General features: G+C 53.5%; 1 protein-coding gene across 4 annotated transcripts in view; it reads left to right on the top strand.

Annotated features, from left to right (window-relative positions):
- BCL11B (BCL11 transcription factor B) overlaps positions 1–27,106 on the top strand; it is a 94,771-nt gene that overhangs the window by 28,474 nt on the left and 39,191 nt on the right. For 2 of the 4 annotated variants that reach the window (XM_059183069.1, XM_059183068.1), the window contains exon 3: positions 12,018–12,230. The exons of the other annotated variants lie outside the window; for them this stretch is intronic. In XM_059183069.1, the coding sequence (XP_059039052.1) occupies positions 12,018–12,230 (213 nt within the window). The remainder of the gene's footprint in view (positions 1–12,017; positions 12,231–27,106) is intronic. 4 annotated transcript variants of the gene reach the window in all.

The following is a 27,106-nucleotide window of genomic DNA, read 5'->3' as shown; positions in this document are numbered from 1 at the left end:
GGTTTGCTGTTACTCTTGCCCCGAATATACCAGAAAATGTATCTTTACTGACGTTTGGGGTCTGGCCCCCAGACAGGAGCTGGGTAGAGGGGGTGTAGACTTGGGGGATGGGGAGGAATGCATACAGCAGGCTGCCTTTAAGTGCACAGTCTTATTAGACGCAGATGAGGGAGGAACTCAGTGCAGTGCAGGCTGGTGAGGAAATTCTCCCCTTTTTTGGCCGCCACCTCTGAAAGCTAACAAAAATGGGCATTTAAGCCCCCAGAGCGCACAGGCCGCTCTGACCCGGCACCTTCATGGGGGAAACGGGAGGCCCCAACCGTCCTTTTGGGACTCCGTCTTCCTCTTGTGTTTTCCTTTCGGTGATGCTAGGTTCCTTTTTTCCAGCCAATGCTGAGTAAACCCGAGTTAGATTTTTTAAAGGAATAACCCCTGGCAGGGCCCAAAACCTCCGGTGTAGTCTTGCTGGTTAGAAAATACAGATCCTTGCTTCGTGTATTTGGTTGGTTCACCCTGGCAGGGCCCAAACCTCAGGCTTGAGTTTGCGGGTGGGGGTGGGGGAGTGTGGCACTTTGCCTCCTCCACAGGGGACTTGATAGAGCCCTCGTTCCCTGGCATTAGAGCCTGGGTGGGGCGGGGGGCACAGCAGATACTCAGAGCCTGCGTTGGTGTAGGCAAGGAGCCAGAAGCTGTCTGGTGCTCCTTAATTGAATACAGATCTCAGTCAGTTCCACGTGGCCGTGGGAGGCTGGGCAGGGAGGGCAGTGGTACTCCCCCGCCTCCCCCTTGCCTGGACTCGAAGAAGCTGGGAACACCCCAACCTGAGGGGCCTCGGGGCCTGTCCCAGCCGCCAGCCCCTAGGGTTTGCAAAAAGGCAAGGGAAGTGGGCAAGGAGATAGCGCGACACGACACCCGAGTAAACACTGTTTGCATGAACTGGGTCTTCTATCTTTGTTAGTGGCGGCTCGTTAATTAACAGGCCGATTAGTGTCGCCTTCTTTTGACACCTACGTGTGTTTTGGGGCAGAAGATTCTTCTAAAACCGAACAGAACCGTTCAGGAAGTCCTTGTACGGAGCCGTTAGTTTCTTCTCTCTGTCCCCCTTGTCCCCCTGCTCCCTCTTCCTGTCCCTCCTCCCCCCCCCTCCCTTCAGCCCAAGTGGGCTCCTCGTTGCGCGGAGGACAGACACGTTAAACACAGCTAAATAAATCGTGTTTGCGCTTGGCGTTCTTGGTAGTGAAAAATCTGTTGCCTGTTTTCACTTCCTTATTTCTCAGCATTTGCTTCCTACCTGTTCTTGAGCACATGCCCAGAAATAGTAGTTTTGTCAAATGAGGGGATAATGCCAGCCAGCCTCTCTCGCTGCCAAGGAAGCTGCTGGATTTTGCAAAACAGAGTGACGTTTTTTTAGTGACACTGATTTTTTTTTTCTTCCCCCCAAAGAAATTAGGATGTAGAAGAAGAGTATTAAAAAAATGCACTTAGGGAAGAGAAAAAAAAAGAAAGACAAAGCCCACGCAGTTATCGCCGTGGCGCAGGGACATGCGTTGAGCAGGTTCAGAGATGGGTCTCACTTTTGTTTGCACTTGGCGGCTCCAAGGGCAAGAGGCAGCCTTCAGAGGAGGGGAGGCTGCCTAGGGCCGCGAGAGCTAGCTGAGTCAGGCTCCCTTCCCTTCAGCCCCAAGACTTAATTTTCTCTGCCATTTTGGTTGATGTGGTGTAAAGATTTTGTTTCTCTCTTTTTTTCCTGGTGGGTTCTGTGTGCTTCATTTCCAAGGCCTCCTGAGGGGCGCCTGCTCTGCACTCTTCCTCGGAGATTACAGCTAGATTCCAGTCCTGATCCGAGTCTGGAGCTCTTTGGGATCCTGGCCACACTGTCATTGTTTATATAAAAGAGACCCCTCCCTCCCTCCGTGTCTTTATCCACAGCCTTGTTTGGGGGCGGGGTGGGGGGGGGGGAGCTGGTATCTGAAAAGTCATTGTCATGGTGTGCCGGTGTTTGCTGGGCAGAGAATTACAGCTGAATATAGAGAAATACAGCAAATTAAAAAAAAAAAAAAATATATATATATATATATATATATATATATATATATATATATTTTTTTTTTTTTTAACAGCTTCAAAAACAAAAAGAAAAACAAAAGACAAACGTGGAGTGCTTCTGCCAGGAGCCTGGGCTCATCTTACTGGGCGATCTTTGCAGGGTTTCTGCACCGGGTTCTGTCTGAGGCCCAGCACATCGGCTCTGTTTCAAAGACAGCCAAGGGGGAAAAAAAAATTACAACAAAATCAAAGTCCGCGTGCTCTGACTTCCCCCAATTTCTAATGGGAATACCCTGCAATAGAAATGATATTTCCGTGGAGGACTGTGCCACTGGTTTCTTTAATTACATTAAATAGCGGTATAAACCTCAGCTGATGTAAGCCCTGTTTCAGTAGCAGCGGCCCCGGGAGCGCAGCTAGATTGAATCCGAGCAGCGCTCCCCGTGTTAATGTGCTAACAATCTTTATTCAATTAATCCCGCAAAGTGTTAATTTTTACAAATTTTGTTGTGCACACACTGTACCTTACTGTCGGTGTGTTAGGAGATGCAAATGGATTTCACGTCAAAAACTCAGGAAGAAGGTGGCTGTCAGAACTGCTCCCTTAGAAGAAAATTTGTGATTGTAGCCGTCAAGTGCTACCCATGCTGAAAGGAAGGCTCACAATATGTATATTACATGCCATCTACATGCGGAAAACTCTGTTAAAGGAGCTACTTTGTTGAAAGTAATTACAGGCCTGCTCAGTGTTTTAGTCAGTGACATTTCAGACTTGGCTTGGAAACATAAAGAGGCCACGGAAAGACTCTGTTCTTGCGTGATGCGAGGCAACGCACCTCAGTGTTCTGGATGTCCATTAGTAGAAGGTAAAAAGAATGAAAAAGGAGAAAAAAAAAAAAGACTCAGTCAACAACAAAAGCCAGGAGAGAGCTGGATATTTTTATTATGACAGTAGCATTCTGTTGCATGTAACACTAGCAATGCAGCTGAAACCCCAAAATGCATTTGAGCTAGAGCAGTGGCCCCTGTTCTTCCTTCCTTCCTTCCTTTTCTGTCTTTCCTCTCTTGCCTCCCTTCCTTCTCTTCTCTTCTCTTCTTTCCTTTCCGCCTTCCTTCCTTCCTTGCACCTACTGACCTAGTTAGACTTCTTTCCATCTAAAAACCAAGAAGCCTACCTTCCTGGCCTTTGGTTGCATATTCCCCTACTGGGCAGGTCGGGATTTTATGGTCCCATATTGATAGAGGTTGATGCTGCTCACATCCCACATAGCCACAACCCCATCGGCACCTGGGACGGCTGTCCTCTCTCCTGCTGCCTCTGGCTTGAGTGCTGGCAGTAACCTCCTTCCTGGGCACTCTGTTTTCTCGATGTTCTTTTTATTGGCTGTGCTGCTTGGTTGTCATTTTCAGTTCTCTGGGATTCTCGGACTTCAGACCTCCCCCTTGTATTCAGGTGTTGCGCTCTCTGCATGGGGGCTGAGCCAAAGCCAGGGTTGGAGTTTGCGGGGCTTGCAAACCACAACTTCCTGAATTCACCAGTTTTTAAACATGTTCTCTAGAGGACCAGATTTTTAACAAGTGTCAGGATTCAGGATTTCCAGGTCATTCTTCAGATGTCAGACACAGTGGATGCTGATGGGGGCCAGGGGCGGGGCATGTCCTTAGTTTAAAACTCAGGCTTTTAGGCAGCAGATCTGAAGAGTGGTGTATTTCCTTTATGTGATGTGTGGCTTCTGTCCTCATGGTGGTCCATGCCTGTGCCCTACCACTCTAAACTCATGCACTCCATGGGGAGTGTCCCTGGAGATGTGTCGAAGGGATACCAGACTAAGGTGGTCATGGGAGTCTGGCCACGACGTGCCTTCTGGGAGAGGGGCACAGAGTCTTGACCCCAAGTGCCATGAACTTCATGTTTGGAATCCATATGTCTTAGCCAGCTTCCGACTCCAGTTTATAGACTGCACTGTCTGTCTGGAGTTCTTGCTGAAGTGATGTGTCCTATACTGTTAGTGGCTCCTGATGCAACATGATAGAAAATGACGGAAAGATCTTGGATAAATTGTGTTTTAGTACAGAAACTGCAGAAGACTGCAGCAGCCAAACCCGGCTTCTGATCGGAAAGCCTGAATCAGGGGAAAAGGAGGAAATTGCTCTGCTAGGTATTGGCCAGCTCTTTTTACTCTTTTACTGAGATTCAGAGAATCATCAACTCCCGTTTGTCCTTGGCCTCTGTGGATTCTGGGGCAGACACGCGCACATTTGAACACGTCCACATGGCTGGTATTTGTGTGTATGTGTGTACGCATATATGTATAATTTTTGTATAATAGATGTGCACATGCACATTTTCCTAACTGGTGAAACCCTTGGTTTCACCTTCTGTTTTCCCCAGGCCTGTCCATTCCAGGAGCGTAGGCCCCAATTTGGTGGACCCTGACTGCTGAGGTCACCCCAGAGGACTCATCTCTGTGCTCCTGTGTGTCCCTCAAGGCCGTGGTGCCTAGGCCTCGGTGTCTCGGCCAGAGTTACAAGCGATTGTGGCTTATTTGCATTCCAGAGGCTGAGCGGGCTCCAGGGAATTCCCCAAATGATGAGCAAAAGAGTTGAAGCTGCACGTTTTCCCCTGCAGATGCCCACTCTAGGAGTGGACTGGTCAGCCCGGAGCACTCAGTCAGCCTGCCCTGGAGAGTTGGCGGAATATGATTCAGACACATCCTTCCTCCCCAGTAGCACCTGACAGTTCCTGGGCTTCCTCCCTGGGCCTTTTGGAAGGGCCCTAGAAGGTTTTGGAGTTTGTGATGTAACCTCACTGCTCCTTGGCTCAGGGTGCTGCCCTGGAGTACTTGAGTGCTTGAGTCTTGAGGAAATTGTGGTTGGCAGCCATTGAAACAGGTGCTTTTGGACCTGGCGATGGGATGGGCCTGCTTCTATCTGCAAGGTGCCGTGGCCGGGTGGATGTTCCCTTTCTAAGCCTTGGCAGAAGGAGGGAAACCGGTTTGGGTAGCGTTGGTGATGGGGGGGGGACACAATTGTTCCTTTGCCTTGCCTCTCCTCTTTCGGGGATGCATTAAATGTGGCGCATGCTGGGGAGCAAAAATAGTTGAAGTGGTGATTCACTGTGACAGATCTCAGGAGTGCACGAAGGGGGAGGTGCAAGGCGGAAGGTGGCCTTCCAGGGTGCTGGAAGGGACGTGGTTCTGGCCCCCTCTATGTGGCCAAGGCTTCTTGGTGCCCTGGTGGCCCCAAAGGGCTGTGATGGTGGGTGAGGGTCTGTGGATGTTTACCGGGGAAGTGACTGTTGGATCGGCCTTAAGGCCAGAGATGTTCTTGGAGGCCCCTGGCAAGCCCACCCCTCTCCCTGCTGCCTGGCACCCTAGAGTAGACCTCTCTAGGTCCAGCCACATCTGGGCAGTGACAAGGGAAGCCAGGCAGGCCTTCTTCCCTGCACTGGAAGAAATCCCACCCTCCCAGCCCGAGAACGGGCTGCTGTTTTCAGCAGGAAGCCTGAGTCAAGGCCTGGCTCTGGCTGGGTTTTGTTTTTATGCCCCTCTGTGATGGCCCTGAAGGATGTCTTGAAACACAGCTGTGCAAACCTTTGTGAGATCTCATTGGCCCTTCTTGTTGCTCTTCTTTTAAAGGCCACCAACGTGTGCACCCCACACTCAAACCTGTTGCAGCAAGGACCCGAGACCCGTGATGGGTGCTCAGACTTGCCTGACTTAGAAGGAGAATCCCGAAGTGGGAGGTGGGACTTGGCAGTCTTAGCTCCCCGCAGAGAATTTCTGGATGCCCCCAGTGCTCTGGTGCCCTGAGCTAAGCCGTGCTGCACACCCACCAACTCTCTTGGCCTGTCTTGGGGACCTGCCCTGACCTTGCAGTTTTCACGGTCACTTACGGTGCTCACGTCTCAGCTTGGATTCCCTTTCTGTTTTGTTTATGATGACGATGACGACGACGATGATGATGTATTTTATAATGAAATGAAAAACAAGTTCTGGCATTTGCTGGTTACCAGACCTTGGTGATTAAAAATGAAGAAGATGAAATAGTATCTGTGGAGTGAGGGAATTTATTTGCGGAGGGCCCCCTCCCCCAGACCCCTGCAGTTCTGAAATTGAGTAACAAAGAAGACTGCTTAGAATCCGCCCCCCTTCCTGCTCTCTCAGCCCCCCTTCACCCCAAATGGAGAGAGAGAGAGACAAATGGTGGGAAGCCTAGGTCTTGTTGGGTGAGTACCCACTGCCTGTCTCATTTAAGGTGGCACTCCACTTCTTTCAAATAGGAAATTGCCAAAATGGATGTCATTGGCTGCTAATTAGATGTATTTTAACTGCAGGATCGTTTTACCAGCTAATACTGTTATTATGTGCTTCAATGTGAACCCGTGGTGGAGCTGTTAGGGTATGAACGTGCGGCCCTAGCTCACAGCTAGTGAAGCCTGTGGGATCGCTGGGACCCCCTCCTCGGTGGCCCCAAAGATGCCTGGGCCAGACCCCGTGTGGAAATCTGAGGCCTTTCAACTTCTCGAGATGTGTGTGCCCCCTGTGACCCCGTCTTTCAGTCTTTTGACCGGGGGCCTGAGTCCAGAGGAGGCCCTGAGCTTTCTAGATTGGAGGGCTCAAGTCACCACCTCCTGCCCCGCAAAGACAGCCTAGTCTCCTGTCTTTGGGCTGTAGGTCAGCCTAGACGTGATTTGACCTGAACCTCCAGCCCTGAGTTTTCCAGTCTGAGCTGGCTTCCCTCCATCCTCTCTCTTTAACAAACCAGAAAAAGAGTCCTGATTTCCCGTCGGGCTGGGGGGAGGGGGGCTAGAATTGGGATAGATTCTTAAGCAGGAGCAGTGTGTCTGACTTCATGCGGTTCCTCTCTCTCTGTCTCTCCCCTCTCCCCGCTTAATACATAGCATTTTTATCATCCTTAAGACAAAGTAGCTGGCAAAATATTTAAGCGATCCGAAAGAAATGTTTTTATTTGCCCGTGTGCGAATTGGGTTATCTGCCGATCTTGTTTATGAAATTTGGGGCTGCCTTTCCAGCAGTCTGTTCGCCTCTCAAATCTTTCCCGGCTCCCATTTCCATATTTCTGCGTGCATGTTCTTTGTTAATCACTTGGCAAGCGCTTATTTGAATATTAAAAATTTCTTTAATCATCAAAGGCAGGAGCACAGTCTCATGAATATTCATATTTTCCCCCCTCCTCAGACTGGATTCTAGTTCATTACCCTGCAGTAAAAGCCAAACAGCCATCAATCGCCCTCATTACAGGCTCTGGCGTTTTGATTGGCTGCCTGCTGCCCAGAGCTTTTTTTTATTTTTTAATTTTTTATTTTTTTATTTTTTCCTCTTCTCCTATGAGCTGTCTTGTACCTGCCAACAACCAAAAAAAAAAAAAAAAAAAAAAAAAAAATCAACAATGCAAGAATAAATTTCTCTGGTTGAAAAACAACTTTGCAAACTTGTCAAACAGTCCTCATGGCTTGCTGCTGCTGAAGCGGCCACCACCACTAACCGACCCTCCACCCTCTTAAAAAAAAAAAAAAAAAAAAAAAGGACCCGGGAAAAAAGGGTGGGGGAGAGAAGAATTAAATAAATAAATAAAAAGGGAGAAACTTGAGCCTCAGAGATGAATATTTGTCAAGAGAGTTGACGTAAGTTTCATTTGCATAATGACTTTGTACTTCTGCATTAATAAAATTTGCATATGAAGCCATGTTAATTACTCCTGATCATGCTTTTTGCATTCATGCATAGTAATTTTCTCCGACTTGTGAGAATTAATGTCTTGGCATGGGGGGAGGGGGCGCGGGGATTGTCAGGTTTCCTTGCCAGTGGCCCTCACTCACAAGCGCTCGCTCCCTGTCTGTCTCCCTCCTTGATCTATGACTCATTTTTGCACTATCAGTAGGAGTTCTTGGCTTAAAAAATGTATCAATTGAAAAGCACCAGTAGGGAGAAAAATCTACATCTTCAGTACAGTGTACTCCAGAGCTCTTCTCGCCAGCTCGGAACCCGTAACCCTCCCCTGCGGGAGGGGTGCCGGAGGACCCGGCTCTGGGAAGGGTGCATGTTCCCCTCCCCGCCAGGCTGGGGTTTTTCCAGGCACAGTTTTTTGTGTCTACACTCCGGTGGGTGTGGGAGTGCCCTCGGGGTAGTGCGCATGTGTGAGGATGAAGCAGGAACATCTGCGGGGCTGCTCTAGAAGGGAGACAGGTTCCAGACACCCTCAGCATGGAGGCAGTAAAAACTGCCTTGTACCCTGATTTGGGGCTTAAGAAACATTTTAGGGATCGTAGTTTGGGACTCTTTTGTGCCTCTTTGTACAGGTGGCCTAGAGCGATGTTCTAACCCCTAAGCGCCTCAGTTTCGTCACTGGTGATGGGGGAGGGTCATAGCACCTACTCCTGGAAAGGCTCCTGGCCTTAAATGATAGGATCTCCGTGCTCATTGTTTCCTTTCCCCTCATGAAAGCCAGCCTCCACCGTAAGGAGTTGGGCCAGCCAGGGTTTTATGTTTAAGCCGCCTGGATCCTGCATAAAGCTGAGATGGCGTCTTGGTGTCCCTCTGCCGCATACCTTGGGTGCGGTTCCAGTTCCAGAGGGGACCCAACTAGACCGCAGAAGAAACCCTTTAAAAAAAGTGTCTTGAGGGGCTTTGTTGGGTGCCTTCTGCAGCCCATAGCACCCGACAGACGTTCCGTGCCAGGCTCGGGGGGTGGGGCACGAATGGTTCCAGAGTGGAAAACAAATGGACGGTGGTGGCCATTCGGGGAGTGTTCACTGGAAGCCAGGCTCTGGCCAGGCTTGTCCTGACCTTCCTTTAAGGGCGGGGCTCTGAGCGAGTGACTCACCCCACGTCACGTGGCCAAGAAATGGCAGAGGGGATAGGGCCCAGGCCTCTGCTCCAGGCCTGCGTCTGAGCTCTGACTTCCTCTGTGTGTCAGTCTGTTGTCACCAGGCCTCGAGGGCGCTGTCGAGTGTGTTCTGGATTTCCTGCCGGTGCTTGACTGCAGGCCTCCTTCCTGGAGGGTGGACAAGGGCTTGGGAGTCGGCCTGGGATGGGTGCTGAGGCCAGACGGTCCTCACCTTGGACTTTGCCCTTTTAATCACTTTAAGGTGGACAGTTAGTGGTTTGGGTTTTTTTTTTTTTTTAAGATTTATTTATTTGAGAGAGAGAGAGAGAGAGAGAGTGCACAAGCAGGAGGGAGCAGCAGAGGGAGAGGGAGAAGCAGGCTTCTTGCTGTGCAGGGACCCAGATTGGGGGGCTCGATCCCAGGACACTGGGATCATGACCTGAGCCAAAGGCAGATGCTTAGCGACCGAGCCACCCAGGGGTCCCATGTTTTGGGCGTCTTCACAATGTTGTGCAACCATCACCACCACTGTCTAATTCCAGAACATTCTCATGGCCCCAGGAAAAAACCGTGTTCCCATTAGCCTACACTCCCCCACCCCCGGCCTCTGAAACCACTTGTCTACCTTCTCCTGTCTCTATGGACTTGCCAACTCTGGACATTTCCTGTGGTCAAACGACTTCTAGCATTGCCTTCTATGTTTACTCTAGCTTCAGGAGAGGCTTTTCTGGAGTTCACCCTTGAGTTAAGCTGCTAGGGCTGGGGAGAGGGATTCCCCCAGGGCAGAGGTCTTCTGAGAGCAACTGGAGTGTTCTCTGTGGGCAGCTTGGATTAGAAGCCACTTACTCTTGTTGTCCCCTCCCCTGTCTCCATTGAGCTAGCCCTTGGAACAGGTGGTCTTCAGTGAGGTTGGAATTCTTAATGAGGCATATGGAAGCCCCTCCAGGGGGCAGCTTGGCCCTGCATCCCTATGTAAGTGGGGACATGACTTTGCCTTTAAAGACCCTGGTCTAAGCCTGACCTTTCTAGAAGGAGAGAGGTATGGCTGGACCTGCCCTTAGGTCTTTTCTCCCAATCTTGGTGACCTAGGTTCTGCTCTGTTTCTACTTCAGCAGTCCTGGGCACTCCTGTCTCTCTTACTCAGCCATGGTAAATGGTGGTGTCTGTGTCACGGTTTCACCCAGAACCTGGGGGCCTGGATTTGCTCTTTTCAGTCTCCCATGGCCCGAGTGAGCCCAAGGACCCTCTGGCTTCCCTCCACCCCACATGGCCCTTTTTCTCAGCATCCCGGGGCACCCTGGTCCCTCCACCCTAGCTGCAGGCCGACGGAGAGGCACGGCGTATCCAGGCTTTGGAGACTCAACTGGGTTCAAGTCCCAGGTCTCTGTGAGCCTCAGTAGCCTCTGTGGGATGGGGGCTGGTTTTCTCAGCTGAGTGAGGCCTTGGCCTGTTGTGGTGCTATGCTAGGTGCTTGGCACAGAGCCGTGCTGGGAGCTTTCTGCGGTGTGAAGGCAGGAGAGGCAGACAGGATGGCATGTGTGGTGTCTGGTGCTGGGGCAGGGCCTTAGGCGAGGACTGGCCAGGGCAGGCTTCTGGGAGGAGGTGGGGGAACCTGGCCTCAGGTGCTGACTTTACGTGGAGGCCAGCACTGAGTCTGTGGCTGGAGCGGCATGAGGTCATTGGCCATGCCCTCCCTTCTGGGGCTGTCATGGGCTCGGCCTTGCCCCGGGCCCTGAGCCTCGCCTCGTAGGAGGTCTTTAGTCGTGTTGAGGAGTCCACGTAGCTTTGGCTTCTCGGCAGGACGTTTGCCGTCTTCTCAAAGGCCCTGGATAGCACACGGTTTGTAGAGGCAGGTGCCAGAGCGGATGAGCCCTGTTCTGGAGCCAGGTGGCCCGGACTTGGTGGGGCAGCGGGCCCGTCATCAGTTTGCCAGTCTGTGCAGTGGGTCTCCCAGGCCCTGTGCCCTGGGCATGTTGGAAGGCTCACTCAGGAGGGGGTCTGACAGGATCCTGGCTGGAAGTGGGCTCGTGGTGCCCTGTGGCTCTCCTGGGTGGGGGGATCTCATGGGGGGCCCCGAGGTGGGCAGACCCCTCCCTGCAGGCCCGTGTGGGATGGTGAGCGGCGTCGGGTGGCCTCCTTGGCAGAGCCGGGGCCCAGCTGCCCTCATCTTGTTGGTGTTTTCTTTTTGTCTCTCTGATGCTTCCCCGCTCAATTATTTACCCAGGGAATTTGGGCTTCTTCACTTGTGGTTTTGGCAAGGGCTTCACACAGATTTTTGCCCTGGTGGTCTCTTAGCCATTTAAGATAAACGGCCAAATCAAACGCAGGCCTTGCCGGGGAGTCGGGCGAGCCATGGGGCTGGGCAGAGGCAAGAGAGCTCCAGGCCCTGCGTCCTGGCTGTCAGATGGGGGAGGCGCCCCCAGCAGGCCCGAGGCGTGAGGACAGGTGCTGGGCAGTGCCAGGATTTTCTTTTGGGGGGTGGGGTTCAAAGCCTTCCGGATGGCCTTGGGGCTTGTGTGCTGTGTGCTTGAAGCTCAGGCTGCTGAGGGTGACCGTGGGCTGGAGAGAGACACCAACTGGCCATCCTCCAGGCCCGCAGGTTAACCAGTGCCCAGGTGCTCAGAGGTAGACTGAGGTGTCCCCGGCCTGTACCAGCAGCCTGTCCTGATATAGCAGACAGTGGTGGCTTGGAGCTTCTCAGCTCCTCCAGAGGGGGGTGGACCAGGTTTTTGGGAATGAATCCCCAAAGGGAGCCAGCTCCAGAACCCTCCGGAAGCCTCCACGTGGTGGTGGTGGTGGGGGGGGGGGCTTCCCAGGTACAAGGGCTCTGACAACCTCTTTTGAGCCCCCCCCCAGGGATGGGAGTCTGGTCCCAAGACAGCCCGTCCTGGCAGCTGTGGAAGGAGGAGCCCACGAGGCCCCCACGAGGCCCCCACCCACTTCCCTGGCCTCTTGCCGCCTGCCTGTGCCTGGTCACCTTCCTGCAGGGCCAGTCACCCTGGGGCCTCCCTTTCTGGAAGGGTGGCCTGCAGCCCTCTGCCCCGGGCCCCTGTCCCACACCCCGGGTCCCTTGTATGGTCCAGGGCCCGACTGACCAGTCTTTTTTATTGTTCTTTCTCCAGGGCCGTGCAGGCCTGCCCAGCTGCCGGCGGCGGCCCCCATAGCTGCCTCCTCCCACCCTCACCCGTCCGTGATCACTCCGCCTCTGCGCAGCCTGGGCGCTCTGCCGCCCTGCTTCCCCCTGCCGTGCTGCAGCGCGCGCCCGGTCTCGGGGGACGGGACTCAGGGTGAGGGTCAGACGGAGGCTCCCTTTGGATGCCAGTGTCAGTTGTCAGGTAACAGACGGCCGCGGTGGGGAGGGCGGGCTCCCCGGGATGGCGGGGTGTGCCCTGGGCCAGGCTGGCAGCTGCCTCTCCCAGGGGGGCCGGGCAAGGGGGGGCCCAGGGAGGATGTGCAGTCGCACCCCTAAAGGCATTTTGGGGGGCGCAGGGGAAGTGGGGAAGCACGTCATTGTGCCCCTGTCCCTGTTCGTCAGGAGGTCCCCCAACACGTCTGTCCGTTCTGAGTGTCTCACTCCCAGAATGCACTCCTGCAGCTTCCAAAGTTCATGTCTTTGGGCTGTTTGGCTGAAGCTTGATTGGATAACACTTAACATCTGAAGTTTTCTCCTGCCCTCGCCACTGCCGCCTCCTCCCCGCCCCAGTCACTGCCCCCCACCCTGCAGACAGCACTGGGGGGGGAGACTCCCCGGCCGCCTGTGCACAAAGCCGGAGCCGTCCAAAATGCCAAGTTTCTCTTTGCCAGAATGTGTTGCCTATTAACTTTGAAACAAAAAGAGTCGCTCTGAAGGAGACTTTCAGCTGTGGCCATGGGAGGGGAGGGGGTGAAGCCTTGCGGGGTGCCTGTGGGCTAGGGCCATGCACGTCCCCACTGTGTGCCCCCTGGCAGGTCTGTGTGGCTGGCCTTCGTACAGACGAACGCACGGGCAGCCACCGCACAACGCCCCCCACCTCTCTCTCCGGAAACAACCCAACTCCTGCTGGGGCCTGGGGTCCCTGGAGTTTGTGGGCACAGGCCTCCCATCTCAGCCTCTCCCCCTGAGGGCCTGGTGCCGGCATGCTGACACAGACACAGGCGGGGAGGAGCACCCCAGGTCTGGTTTCCGGGCGCGGTCAGGAGAAGAGGTGGGGGAGCTGTGCAGGGCTGGGGCCCATTCAGTTTGCCCCAGCTTTGTCACCAGGCCTGTTGCAGGATTTCTTTTGATTTGGGTAGTGAAGGGAAAACTATTTTTCTGGGACAGGTTTTGCTTTAGTTGAAGCTGTCCTGAAGGATGGTCCCTGGTAGAGACTGTCAGCTCTGCGGGGGGGCCAGAGCCTCGCAGGCCTTCCTGCTGGTCAGGTGGCCTGCGGCCTTCAGCAGCTCCCGCTGTGGTGTATGGTGGCATCATAGTCCTGGGCTCATGCCTTGAATGCACAAAGCAAAGACTGAAACTGTCCAGGAAGGAGTCGACCCTGCCAGCAAAGCGGCCGGCTCCCTGCCCCGGGCCGCCCGAGTGCCTGGAGTGACCGGAGCTCGCATCCCAGCTCTGTAGGGCTGCACTGTGATGTCTGCTTGCTGAGCGAGGGGTGCCTACTTCGTCGGGGTGCTTTGCCCTGCTCTCAGAGCTTCCTGTAATGAGTTCTGCAGCCTCCTGCCGCCGCCCGGGGGGGGGGGGCGTGCTCTCAACGATCATCCCGAGTGTTTCTGACTAGACTCAGGCAAGTTCTGTGGTACAGAAACATGATTCCCCCTGGCAGAGGTGCGCCCGGGGCTTCACTTAACCCTCTGTTGGCTCTGGTAGCCACACGTCTGCCCTCAGCCACAGTGCCGCCCCTTCCTTCAAGGGCCACATGTGGAGGGCCTATCCCGTGTGCAGGATTGCACGGGGCTTTCGGTGTGCATTCTTGAATTTAATTCCCATAGTGACCTTAGGAGGTAGTCTCTTCTCCCCATTTTGCAGATGAGAAAGTGAGGCTTGGAGATGGGCTTCTCATGGCCCACGTTCAGTCATTGTTTCACGACATTGGCGTTGCGCAAACCAAGGTGGAGTCAGGCACAGCCGGTCTGGCCCTCCCGCAGCTTGCAGGGGTGGAGACGGGGAGTGCGGGAATGGGCACCCGCGGAGACCATTCTTGGAAGGGGATGGAAGGGCAGAGGGGGGTTTGACCCTGACTGGTCATCCGAAACCTGCTTCGCCTCTCGCTCGCATTGGCTCATCTGGTTTAGAGGCCCTTTAAGATTTCAGAACTTGATGCCATGAGGGCATAGAGTCTGTGAGCAGCCCCCAAATGCATGTTAGTGCCCAGGGAGGGCATCAAGGCAGGGTGGGGTCTGCTCTTGGGGTCTCTGAGACCACCCTTCCCAACCTTCCTTGGAGACCGCTCTTGGGCCTGTGACGCCAGGCCGACTTCTGGCGCTGTCCTCTTTCACTGTTGGATCCCCGTTCATTTGCCTGCCCCATACTTTCCGACCAGTTTCCTTACCTGAAGATACCCTGTTCTGGAGGTTTTTGTCCCTTTGTGGCTTCTGTCCCTGGCACTGGGCTGTTTGCTGAAGTGTTTTTAGTGCCTGTTTAATTAGTAGTTGGAACGGAGTCATTGAATTCGCAGTAACCCGTTAGGAAGAAGCAGTCCTCTGTAAAGACGGAAAGGGGCCGCCATCCTTACTTTGTTTTGTCTCTTTTCAGATCAGGATGCACTGAACCTATCTCTTCAAATTAATACGGAAAACCCCGGAGTAACCGTGTTTCACGCAGGTTAATTGCATGCCCGTGAAGGCATTCACAGTTATTTATAGAAGGATGTGATTTTATGGGGAGCAAGCCACACAGGTTTGTGTGTGTGTTTGTGTCCCGCTCTGGCTGGCGGCGTCCCCAACAGCCCTGCCTCCCAGGCCCTCCACTGCCGACCTCCTGATGGTCACGGGGGGAGGGACTGGGGCTCTTCTTTGCTTGTTGACCCTGCTGAGATATTGGGAGGGCTCTGAGTCTGGGCGTTCCTGGAAACTGAAGTTTCTTCCCTGAGAAATTTCATGTAGGGACCTCCCCAGGGCACTGGTGGAGTGGAGAAGCTTGGGCTATGGTCCTGGCCCTCACTCCACCTGGCTGGTGACCTTGAAGGAGCCGTTCTCCCTCGGACGTGTATCATGCGATACATACGTGATGTTTAAAAATGAGGCTTCACATTTGACTTCTAGAACAGATGATGTTGATGTGTTTCAGTTACTGGCTGCGGTGGACGACTGGGCACGTGACTTGGCTCAGGTCCCCAGAGTAGGGGTGGGGTGTTCAGAGGCCGGTTCGGAAACATCTGGGTCTTGGAAAGCTCTGAACTGTTTGCCCTTCCAGGGTTTCCATGACTGTCAACATCCCCTGCCCGAATGAAGGGTGCTGTTCTGAATGGTTTTGTGACCTTGGGCAAGCCGTTTTCCTCCCTGTTCCTCAGTTTTCCCACCTATAAAATGGGAGCAGTGATAGTTCATGCCTTGAAAGCTTTTTTGAGGATCGAGTGAGGTTATACATCGCCAGGTTCTGTGACCCGAGCCTCATGCTGAGTGAGCCCTGTAGAAGTTCTGACTCCTGCTTGTGCAGAAGACACAGTTACCTGTCTGAAATTTTACATCAGGCTGGATCTCCAGGTTCCATTCTTAAAGGCATTTAGTCTCTTGGCTGGCTCAGATCATGTACCAGCATTGTGAGGTGGAAAAGGAACCTAGAAACTTCATTGCATATTTAAAAGCCACAAATGGTCATCAGCTCCTGTGATTAATACATGTGCACGGTGAAGTTCAAGGTCTCACGCAAGAACACACAGGATCCCAGCTCGGGGAAGTGGAAGTGTTTGGATTTAATAGAAGGAGTCAGTTGCAGTCATTAGTAGATGCTGAAATCACAGGGCAATCTTGTAAAGTTAAATTCAATTTACTTTTCTACTGAAATTGCTTGCTGTGTTATTTAACTAGTCTGGGGTTTCTTGGCATGGGTTAAAGGGACAATAAAGATAAAAGAATACCTGTAAGTAAATAGTAGGGTGTAACAGTAGAATCTATCGTGTTCTCCTCCTTCAATTTTATCCCAGTGTTCGTTTGTGTTGGTTTTTATAACCGGAGTCATCCAATGGGACACTGTGGATTAGACCACCCCAGCTGTAGAAGCTTGATGCAATTAATACAGTCTGTCTGGAAAGTGGCCTTATTTCTGGAAGTTTTATGTTAATGATATGGTCTGTGCTTTGCACATTTCATACCAGAACAAGAAGCACGCTGTAGTTTCATTCTGAACTGGGTTTGATTAACACTGGAGGATCAGCGGGAAGCCAAAGGGTGATGCTGCCCGAGATGCAGGGGCTCCCCAGTAGGGCATGAGAGCCTCCGTGGAGACTCTGGAGGGAGGGGTGAGTATGGGCAGCGGGAAGAAGCGAACTGAGTGTGGATGAACGTGTGTGGACAGAAGCCCTCGGTCTGGGGAAGGCTCAAGACGTGCTCCCGTGATTCCCTCGGCAAAGTCATGTTTGCTGTGAGTCTTTCGGGGCTGACCAGGTTCCAGCGTCAGTGGGGGTTGGCTCACTGGAGGAAAAGCGCTCTCAGGAGAGTCATTAAAAATTTAAAGAGTCATCTGTACACCTCGCGATGTCTACATTGCCAAGGGGGCTGGTGGTCCGGCATTTGCCACCCGTGGGTGATTCTCGCATGCCTGTTCAGTGGATTCTGCTCAGTGTCTGCCTGCTTTGGGGGGTCACACTGCTGCAGAGGCCGCTCTGGACCACCTATCTGTAGAACGCAGGTGCCTCCTTTCGTGATTGAGGGAGGTACTGGGAGAAGCCACCGAACACGGCCAGGGCCCCGGGACAGAGGAAGCGACTCTCCAGGCTGCTCAAGGTGGCACAGGGCAGCAGGGCTTGGGGAGGACTCCAGGAAAGCCGACAGTCCTGGAGTCCCATCTGCTCCAGCACTTACGGGGCTGGGTGCCGCGTTTCCAGGGGGCCAGAAGGAGGGCAGTGCTGCCTGCTGGGGGGCGGGGATGATGCAGGGGCACCTACCAGTGTGACTGTCCTTGGATAAAAGGGGTCCCAGCAATATCCCGGAGAGGAGACCACTGCAAACCATGCCAGATTCTGTTTCACTCCGAGCCGGCCCTTCAGACGTTCTGAAGGCAGAGCTAAATCAAAGAATTCTGTTCAAATCCGTACAAGATGTTGCTGTTTTTCTGCTCTGACAGGAGAGGCATTTGGAAGTGCAGTTTCTTTCTTTCTTTCTTTTCTTCCTTCTTTCCTTTTTTTTTTTTTTTTTTTTTTTTATAGCTGTCTTAAAAAGGAGTTTGACTGTTCAGCACAGCTGGTGCTTATTACATTATGCACTAGCAATAAAATAGCATGTGTAATTAATTTTTAATGCAGTGCTGGATGCAGGGCTTTAAAGCAGTTAGTGGATGTGAGGAACCAGCACTGGCCACCGACATCAGAGATCCCGGGGCAGGCGGCCGCGTTCTGCCACTTTGAAGGGGATCTGAATGTGGTGGAGGAGGCTGGGGGTCCTCCACGTGGCGTGCGGCGGAGTAGTCCAGAAGTGGGTTCCCTTCAGGTGACCTATGGCTTCAGTTCGTCTCTCATGACCTAGGGCCGGGGCGTCAGGAGATCATCCCATGCAACCCCTTCGTGATCTAGATGGGGTTGCTGAGATGGACACTGTGACATGGGCCCTGTGCCCTTTAGGGCTCTGCCCACCAGGCCAGATCACCCCCACCTGAGTTCAGGCTGGGGGCTTGGCCTCCAGCTACAGCCACATGAAGCACACAATCTGATTTGGCAGCAGAGTCTTTGCTCTGAGGAGCCCTGCACGTTTAGCTTCTTGGACCCTCAGTTTTGCCATCTGTGGTTGGAACACGCCTCCGTGTGTCCTCGGTTTGAGACGTTCCGTGGTTGTGCTTGGATTGTTGGCTGCCCCATCCCTTCCCGGGGCTCTGTGGATGGGTTCGTGTTTGAAACGAAATGTTACTGTGGACACATGCTGCTGGGAGAGGCCTGGAGGCACTGTGGGAAGCTGCAGAGTTGAGCCTGTACTTGGTCCCTGTCCTCAAGGTACCTGGGTATGATTGTGACTTCTGGATGGCCACCTCCTCTCCCCAAGCCTCAGTTTCCTTCCGTGTGAACTGGGGACACTGGAAGTATCCACCCGTCGTCCCTGCACTGGAGGTTCTGCTGAATGGCCACTGCGTCGGGGAGGCCACCGCTGAGCACCAGCGCGTGGGGAAGCAGAGGCGGTGGGAGGTGTGAGAGGCGCGGAGGATGAAGCTGGGCTCTGGAGAAGACGTGGGTCCGCCCGCCCGATGCCTGAAGATGACGACTTGGCTGCCATCCCTTTGCAAATTTGCTGCCCAGGAAATCATCACTGTCGCTGTTCCTGCGACTTGCCAGGGTTTTGTGCAGGCCTACTATGTGCCAGCACTGTCCTCGATACTTTGCACACTTTGCTCATTCCACTCCATCCTCTTAACTCCCCTAAAAAGAGGTGGTCTCCCTTTTGCTCATGAGGATCTTAGGGCTCAGAACTTGTAGCTCTGCCCTTCTGTCTCAGAATGGTCTCCGAATGGCTCAAACAGGGGCATAGGAAATGCAGCTCGCTCGAGGAAGCCAGATCACATTCAGACATGGTCCTGGGAGGGTCCCTATGGTCTTTGTTTGCCGGCCATGCTGCTGCCTAATCTGGGGCAGGACACGGGGGTCCAGGAATGAGCTCAGCAGGGTTTTTGCCACGGTGGCCGGGCTGGACAGGAATGCTTTCTCTGCAGAAAAAAATTGAAAGGACTGAGCCTCCCGGAGCAAGGAGGGTTCTACAGATCCTCTGAGGTTTTCTCGATGGAGAAGGTGAGGCTGGAGGTTGGACAGCTTCTTTCAGTGTGTGACCAGTGACAGACGTGGATATGGGTGTCAGCCAGAAGTCTGCTGACCTGGCGAGCCTCCTCCAGCTCGGGGCGCCCCTGTGGGGTCCAAGTTGTGAGTGACTTATGAGGACCCAGAGAATCCATCTTTAGTCCTCAAAAGGGAACTCTGGCGCAAAAGAAGAGGCTTGGGGCACTGGGGAAGATGTTCTCATCACCCTCAGACTGGCCTTCTGGGGTCTGGCTGGGAGGCAGGGACACCTGTCCTTATCACAGCCTTAGTGCCGGTCCCTGTGACTTGGGTTTGCTGTGTCTCCAGGGTTCCAGGGCCCGGCTCGGGAAATGCTGGTGGACGGTGAAGACCCAAAGAGGTCGAGTTCATGTCTCCCAGAGAAAGAGGAGACACAGAATGCTCTCAGTCAGCTCCTCACTTTGTGTGTGTGTGTGTGTAAGTTTTCATGTCTAAGCAATGTCTACACTCAACATAGGGCTTGAACTCACAACCCCGAGATCGAGAGTCACATGGCCCTCCCACTGAGCCAGGCCAGTGCCCCGCCTTCTCATTTTTTGCACGGAGTCCCCTAGAAGCAATTTTTCTTCACTGGAGAGAAACATATTTTGGTTCTCCTTAAAGCCTGAGGTGTTCTTGGTGTTGTCTTTTTTTTTTTCCTTGATGGTGGGAACAAAATGTACTTGACTTTTTAAACCCGAAGGCTGGGCAAGGGGGAGGGGCTGTGTGCTGTACATATTTCACAATCAAACCCAAATAGTCTAAACCATGAAATATAGTTTATCCAAACATAATCAAGGCTGGCCAATTTAATCCAGAAATCAGTGGGGAGAAACCGTTGGTGGGCAGGGGTCCCTCTGGGGGGGTTTCACCCATAGCCTGCCCTCACACCTTGGTGGGGGGGCTGTTGCCTGCTCATCTCTTCAGGCCCCTCCTTAGGGGCTGGCGTGTGACCATGGTGTATGGTCAGCGGGCGTGGAAGCGTCAGCCGTGGCTCTAACTCTCGCACCAGTGTCTTTCTTACACTTGGCAATGGGGCCACCGGGTTATAGTCACGTTACCATTTCTGTGCCCCTGCTGTGTGTCAGGCAGGCCCTCTGCAGCGGCCTTCCAGATATTGAGGTCTCCCATCACCTTTCTTAGGAGGTCACCTAGTCTGTCCCTTACAGGCGAGGAGACACACCAGAGAGGTGGTGGAATGTGCCTGAAATTGCGCAGCTGGTGGACAGCAGAGGTGGGATTTGAACCCAGGTTTCTTTGGGTCTGGGGGATACAGCCTGCTCCCAACCTTGCTCTCTGGCTCGTGGACAGCCGTCCTGCTGGCCTTCTACCTGGCAGGTGTGAGTGGGAGCCCCGGAGGGAGAGGCATGAGTGGCTGAATCCCAGGGTGCTGCACCCCTGGAAAATAGAAGGCCAGGACTCGATTTCAGCGGAAGGAGTCAAAGGTCTTAGATCTTCTTGAAAGAGGTTAATGCGAAAACAGAGCCACTACCTGCAGAGACAGGGGCATTTGGAATCTTTTCATAAAGCCAGACATTTTTAATTACTGCTTTGTTAATGGGAGGTGAGGAACGGCCGATGGGACAGGCCCATGGGGTGCACAAGTTGACCCTTAGCTCTGTACCTGGCTGCCCCCCCATGCACACTCTGCTCGACTTTCCTTGTGCTTTATTAACAGGTGCCTCCGCGTCTTGATTCGATAGTAAAGGAGCCATTGCCCGAGGGCCTACTGTGCACCCTGGGCTCTGCGTGCACCCTCTCCACAGATGCTTTCTCGCAGCGATGTGAGGATGGGGCTCTTGGATTTTTTTTTTTTTTTTTTTTGTCCTGATGTAGTACACAAAAGTCACCCTTCCAGCCATTTTTGGGTGACAGTTCAGTGACATTAAGTACCTTCCCGATGTGCTGTGCTCTGCTCTCACCACCACCGTCCATCTCCAGAACTTTCCAGTTACCCCAAACTGAAGCTCTATCCCCGCGAAGCGCTAACTCCCCGTTTCCCCCTGCCTGCATCCTGCTTCCTGCCCCTGCGAGGTTGACTCTGGGTGTCACACAGAAGTGCATCAGACGATATTTCTCCCCCTGCGACTGGCTCGTTTCACTGGGCACAGCGAGTTCAAGCTTCGTGCATGCTGTAGCCTGTGCCATGATGCCCTTCCATGGAAAGGCCAAATGATATCCCGTCTGGTGGGTACACTGCTGTCGTGTGTGTCCGTTTGTCCTGGGATGCACACTTGTTCGTTCCCGCCCTGTGGCCGCTGTGAACCGTGCTTCTATGGACAGGGGTGTGCAGCTCCTGGTTTGAGACCCTGCCTTCAGTGCTCGCCGTGTACACCGGGGCGGGATGGCTCGACCACGTGGTCATTCTGGTTCTGACTTATTGAGGAAACGCCCACCTCTTTCCCGAAGCAGCGGCCACATTTTATGTTCCTACCACAGCGCTCCAGAGTCCCGGTTTCTCGCGTCCTCCCCTGACCCCCTGAGACTCAGGGGATGGGGGTCACCACTGGCCCCAGTCACATGAGGGTCCAGAAGGGAACCGGCTCCTGCTGAGCTCGGATGTGGTGCCTGTGGCCGGGCTCCAGTGGCCACCTCACTCAGGACATTTCCTTTGCAGGTCTCATCCTGAGGTAAGGGTCTCTTGCGTCTCTCCTAAGTGCTTCCCAGTGACGGCCTGTCTCCCAGCCTGCTGGTTCCTAGCAGTCAGCTGAACATTTTGCTAGCTTGAGAGTTTGGGGGAAGAAAATTCTGCAAGTGGACAATTTTTACTTTCCTTTCTGCTGTGTCCTTTGGGTGACGGTTTGGGCTTGGTTTAGCAGAAAGAACTGTGTCCTCGAGAGCCAGAACACCTGCAAGCAAGGGCTAGCCGGCAGGTGTCCTGGGTCCCACCACTCTCTGGGTCCCTGTCCCCTGGGGACTATCATGTCACCCTTGGCTTCCCAGCCGGGCTGGGAGAAGTGGGAGAGGGGGCATCCTGAGTTGGACTGTAGTGTCTGCCTCTGTGATCACAGGACCTCGGGTCCTTCGTGCTAGAGGGAAAGTAATCATGGGACTGCAGTAAGGATTATTCTGTGACTGTGATTTCTGTTGTCCTGTGTTAATTCCTTGGGCTGCCGCAGCTGATGACCACTGTCACCTCACAGTTTCGTGAGGCCGCAAGTCCAAACTCAAGGGGCCGGCAGGGCTGTGCTCCCTCTGGAGGCTCCAGGGGGAGAATCTGTTCCCGGCCTCCTCCAGCTTCTGGTGATTTCCTGGCATGACTTGGCTGTGACCACATCTTCTAGCTCTGCATCTGTAGTCATGGCCTCATCCTTGGGACCTGTCTTCTTCCCACAGTACAAGAACAATGGTTACTCCATTTAGAGCTCACCCGGATAATCTAGAATGATCTTATCTCAAATCCTGAACTTAATTATCTCTGCCACTGTCCTTTTTCCAAATATGGCCACAGTCATAGATTCCAAGGATTTGGTTATGGACGTGGGGCTTCGGGGGTGGGGGGTAACACTCTTCAACCCACAACATACCCCTTGCTGGATTGTAGGCCCCTTCAGGGCAGGAACCCCAGTTTGATGTCCTCTGTGAACAACCCAAGTTTGGGTTAAGGTATATACAGAAGATCACCCAAAAGAATACTGGGTTGGGCTTGAGCTGGTCTCCAACAAGATGGTCAGACGTTCCTTGTCCCAGTTATTTTCAGATGCTGTCACCTTGGGGCAAAGCTCAGACCTCTATGTTTATGGAAGGTTGTGTGCCCCTCCCCCCCACCAATCCTACCCCTGTTCCAAGTCAGAACACAATTATTAACGGAGTGGGGGGTGGCTTTAAAAAAAAGTCTGCGGCGATTATTATGAGAAAAAATTAGCAGAGTTGAATAGGAACTAAAAATAGACGGACACATACTTGCCTATAATCTATTTTCTTAAAGAAAATATAATTATTTTTGTAAACTGGCTCTGAGAAGCCAGGAGTATTTTTAGTCTGCATCTTCTAAGACGTGCATCTTTTCAGGAAGAGCAGCTCGGAGCCCACTGGAGTGTGACGTCACCAAGCCAGGCGGCGGAGGCTTGCAGAGCAGGGGAGGGGGTGGAGTTAGAGGGTCAGGACAGGGTCCTGGGCCCTGTTTTTGCTAAGCGTGTATTTCACTGAGGAGCGGCCACGAGCGGATGGACTGTGGCCCCTGTGGGTTACCTGGGGTGTCCCCGCCTTGCCTGATCAGGTGGCTGGTAGCCCTGGGAGGGCTGCACCTGGTTCACCTTGGGGACGCAGCGGTCGGGAGTTCCTCTGGGCAAGGCTGAGCTGCGTTGCCCTCCGCGCGGGATCCGGGTCTGAGTGGACCTGCGGGAAATAGCCAGGACTTGAGGGAAAACATTCCATGGCTTTTTTATTTGGAGCCAAACATTGCCTCATGTAATTTTCTCCCTGGTTTTTCCCATTGCCTCTGCCAGGGTCCTTGGGCCTGGCACAGACCCCGTAATAAAAGGCCCTGTGTGTTTGTGTGTTTACATGTGAGTATTTGTGTGTATGTGTGTACCTGTGAGCGTGCATACATATGTGTGTGGGCGTGGGAATATATGTGTGTGCACGTATTTGTACACGTGTCTGTGGGGAGGTCCATGCATATGCATGTGTTCATGTGTGTATGCTGTGTGTTTGTACACGTCAGTGTTAACTCGAGCGTGTCTGCTGTGTGTCTGTGTTTGTGTGTGCACGTGTGGTGGCCGGGGGGAATTATCGGCACAGCAAGGGTCCCCTCCCCCTGCCCAGTGCAGGGTGTTTATGGCAGAGGCCCTTTGATTATATTCCTCCCTGAACTTTGTAATTCTCCCTGGATTGCGGTGTGCAGCCGAGTTTCAGTACCGCGGCCTGCTGAGAGGTTTTGAGGGCGAATCTCTCTCTGGGGAAGAATTGTCTTCTCACTACCTTCTGGGGGAGGCCACATCCACTTGTCTACCCCAGTTCACAGTCCTGGAAAACGAGCCCAGTGCGGGTGTGACCCACCCGGGGGTGCGTGTGCGTGTGCAAGGACCGCTGGCTTAGCAGCCAGGCGGCTGGTCTGAAATCCCGGCTCTGACACCTACCAGCTCTTTGACCTTGGTGAGTGACCTAGCCTTAGGAACCTCAGTTTCCCGGTCCGTACGATGAGGGGGCTGCAACTTCGTGGGATAGGTAGCACTTGGCCAAACATTTCGTGTGGGCTTGGTCCTCAGTATCCCTCATCCCAACTCTGCAAGGAAGGCACTGCCGTTCCCATTTTATAGATTGGGAAACTGAGGCAGTCTGACTTCGGGGCCCTTAAGTGTCTCATCATGCTTGAAACCCTTTCCTGGTTCCGTTACACCACCTTCAGCAGCAGCTGATGTACCAAGGTGGTGAGTGTTGGCAGGTACTACTGTAACATTTTTACTGTCATTACAGCTATAATTATTACTCTCACAGCCATTATTGTTGCTGTTTCCCTGGGTGGAGGTTTTCCAGCCTCCACGTGGCTTTTCCCCCTGTGGCCGAGTCCTGCCTGCTGACAACTCTGGTTCTCGGCGTCCTTTTCATCCTTCCAACAGGGATGGGGAGGCCTTACCTGGCCCCCTGTGGCCCCTCTCCCTCTCCATCCACCTTCCCTCCTCCCCTTCCAGTGTGGCTATTTGAGGTTTCAGAAAGTCTCTCCTCTCATTGAGGTAATGAGCACCGTATTTCCAGAACCGCTGCACTGGAAGTCAAGTGCAAAGTGATGGTTTTCATTTGTTGTTCTCTCTCTTAATATGCATCTCTTTAAGGAGGGATTGGCTGAAAGCAAACAGCTAATAACCTATGGATTTATGGAGCCAGCGCAAGCCGGCTTAATAAGCTTTTATACCTGGAACCAGCGCTCTGTCCCTTTAAGCTGAGACTCCGGCTCGCTTGGTATTTTACAGTGCCTGGTTTCATTTATGCTGGAGCCAGACTTACTATGTGAGAGCCGTCCGCATGCTGGAATTAGTCTTAAGCTTGCTTCTGTGGCGTTGCCAAATTCCATGTTTGTGTTTTATTTAGAATTCTTTTCACGGCCAGCCGATCCTGTTCCGGCACACACAGGCGCTGTTGCGCCCCATGGAGAAAATAAGCAAGCTTGCGTTTTCTTTGGCAGAGGCCGCGGCCACAATAGACTGCGGTCTCCGAAACATTTTTTAAAAGCTATTTTAACCCATAACAGATGCATAAAGTCGGCACAGGCATGCCAGTTTTCTTAGTTTTAATTAAAAAATAATTACAGCCTAATGGGATGTTAGTGACACATTTGGATGAATGGTGGGTGACATTATCTGCAATTTATAAATGAGTGCCTCTCCCTTGGCCGGAGCAGAGGTGGGGAGGAGTTGGGGAGGGATCTGGATCGCTGTTCTTCATGGCAGGATGGGGGTGGGGGTCGTGGGTGGCCTCCTGGGGGCTGCGGGGTCTGGTGGAAGCCGTGGTGAGTGGCGTGCGGCGGTCGCGGGGGACGTCCTGCCGCAGCTGGCCGGGTGACCGAGCTGCCAGGATGTAGCGACGAGCGTCCCGGGGACAGTGATCTTTTGGCGCATCCTCCCTCGTGGCATGCTCGATTAGGAAACTCTCACCTGTAGAGGCTCTTCAGCATGGCGAAGGCGGTGCCTCGAATCAGCTTCTTGGCCCCCAGGATCCCACTTCCCCCCTCAGGACCCAGGGGTCAGCTGGAAACACGTGTGTGCGGGGGGACCTGCCGGGCGCCGTCTGAGTAAGAAGATGCTCCTGGGAAGGTAAAGAGGCAGAAAAATGGTCTTGCCTAGTACTGTTGCTTCGAGAAGTCTGCACCCCAGATGCTCAGCCCGGGTTCAGTTTTTATGTAAAACTTGACACTCCTCAGAATCTGGAGTGGAGGGGCCGGGCTGGGACGGGCCTGGGAGGCGGGGTCTCTGTGGACACTCAGAGCAGGGAGATGGAGGTGGCGTGCTGACTCTGCCAGGAGGGAGGATTTGGGATGGGACAGGCGTGGCTGGGGCTCCTGTGACGTCTCCTTCCCTCCACTAGTGGGGCAGCTGGGGATGGCGACAGGTTGTTCTGACCTCTGAGCCTTGGTTTTGTCGACCCTCGCCAAGTGTGAGGACCCAGCCTTGAGCAGAGGGAGGAGTCTGTCCTAGGGCTCAGTCTTCTGGGAGCCAGCTCTGCTGGGAGGATGCCATAGGGTCGAGATGATGGGGTGAACCTCTCCGGGAGGCACTGGGCACTGCGTTACCTGGAGCCTTCCAGATGAGGAAGAAGGTGCCCGGCCCAGCTGTGCCCTGGCATCCTTCATGTTGGTGGACAGCCTCATGTTCTGCTCACATGACATGCCCTGTCCAGGCCCCTGCGCAGCAGGGCCAGCTGCCCTTTGAATGGGCGTGGCTCAAGCAGTGTCCCGGAGACAGGCAGGTCCTGGCCCCAGGCCACCACGCTGAGTTAGGAGCTGCCTGGCTGACCTCATACCCCACGCTTTCCCCTGAGACCTCATGTTCCGGGCAGGTCCGTGGAGGACCCTCTTGTGGCTCACAGTGAGTTCTGGGAGACAAGGGACAGACTGGGGATCTTTATTTTTACTTTCAGGGTGTCACGGCTTATTGTCGCTGGAGTAAAATGAACGCTTCTTAGACAATGTTTCCCTGAGTCCAAATTCCTCAGAAGTGGAAATTAAGTTCCTCTATTAAAAACATGAGTCATAGCAGCCCAGATGAGAGTTGCTGTGGCGTTCCTCGAATTTTTGGAAGGGAAACATCGCATTCATGTTAATCCTTTCAATTATACCTCATTGCTGACGATCTGCTGGGCGTCTTGCACCGCTAGCCTCTCCAGTCTGATTGCTGCGGGGCCTTGCACGCAGCACCCGAGAGAGCAGACTCAGGGCCTCTGTTTCCCTTTATGCGGGCGCACCTAAGTCAGGGAGCCTTGCTGTCTAGCGCCTCGGGGCTTTCTCCGTTCCCTCTGCCAGGTCTCGGGTGTCCAGTTGCTGCGAATGATTAATGTCCAGCTAAAAGGTCCCACGTCCCTCTGCTCATGTGTACTGGAAGCAGATGGGAGTGAACTGGGTTCCCTGCTCCATGCCTGACACACAGCCCTAGGCACACAGCCCTAGGGTCCCCTCTCCACGGTGGGTGTCCTGCTCAGGTGAGGGTGCAGACAGGCTAGGTTTTATTCCCTCAAAGAAACTGGTCTATAGATTTGGTGATGCTGTATCCTCTCCAGAAACCTCCAGTAACCAAGTTGGAGACCAAGGCAGGACCAAGGCAGGGAGGTGTCCCTGGTGGGGAGGGGACAGAGCT

This window comes from Mustela lutreola, chromosome 7 (assembly GCF_030435805.1).
Source record: "Mustela lutreola isolate mMusLut2 chromosome 7, mMusLut2.pri, whole genome shotgun sequence".
Classification (NCBI taxonomy): Eukaryota; Metazoa; Chordata; class Mammalia; order Carnivora; family Mustelidae; genus Mustela; species Mustela lutreola.
This window is presented reverse-complemented; position numbering and strand designations above follow the sequence as displayed.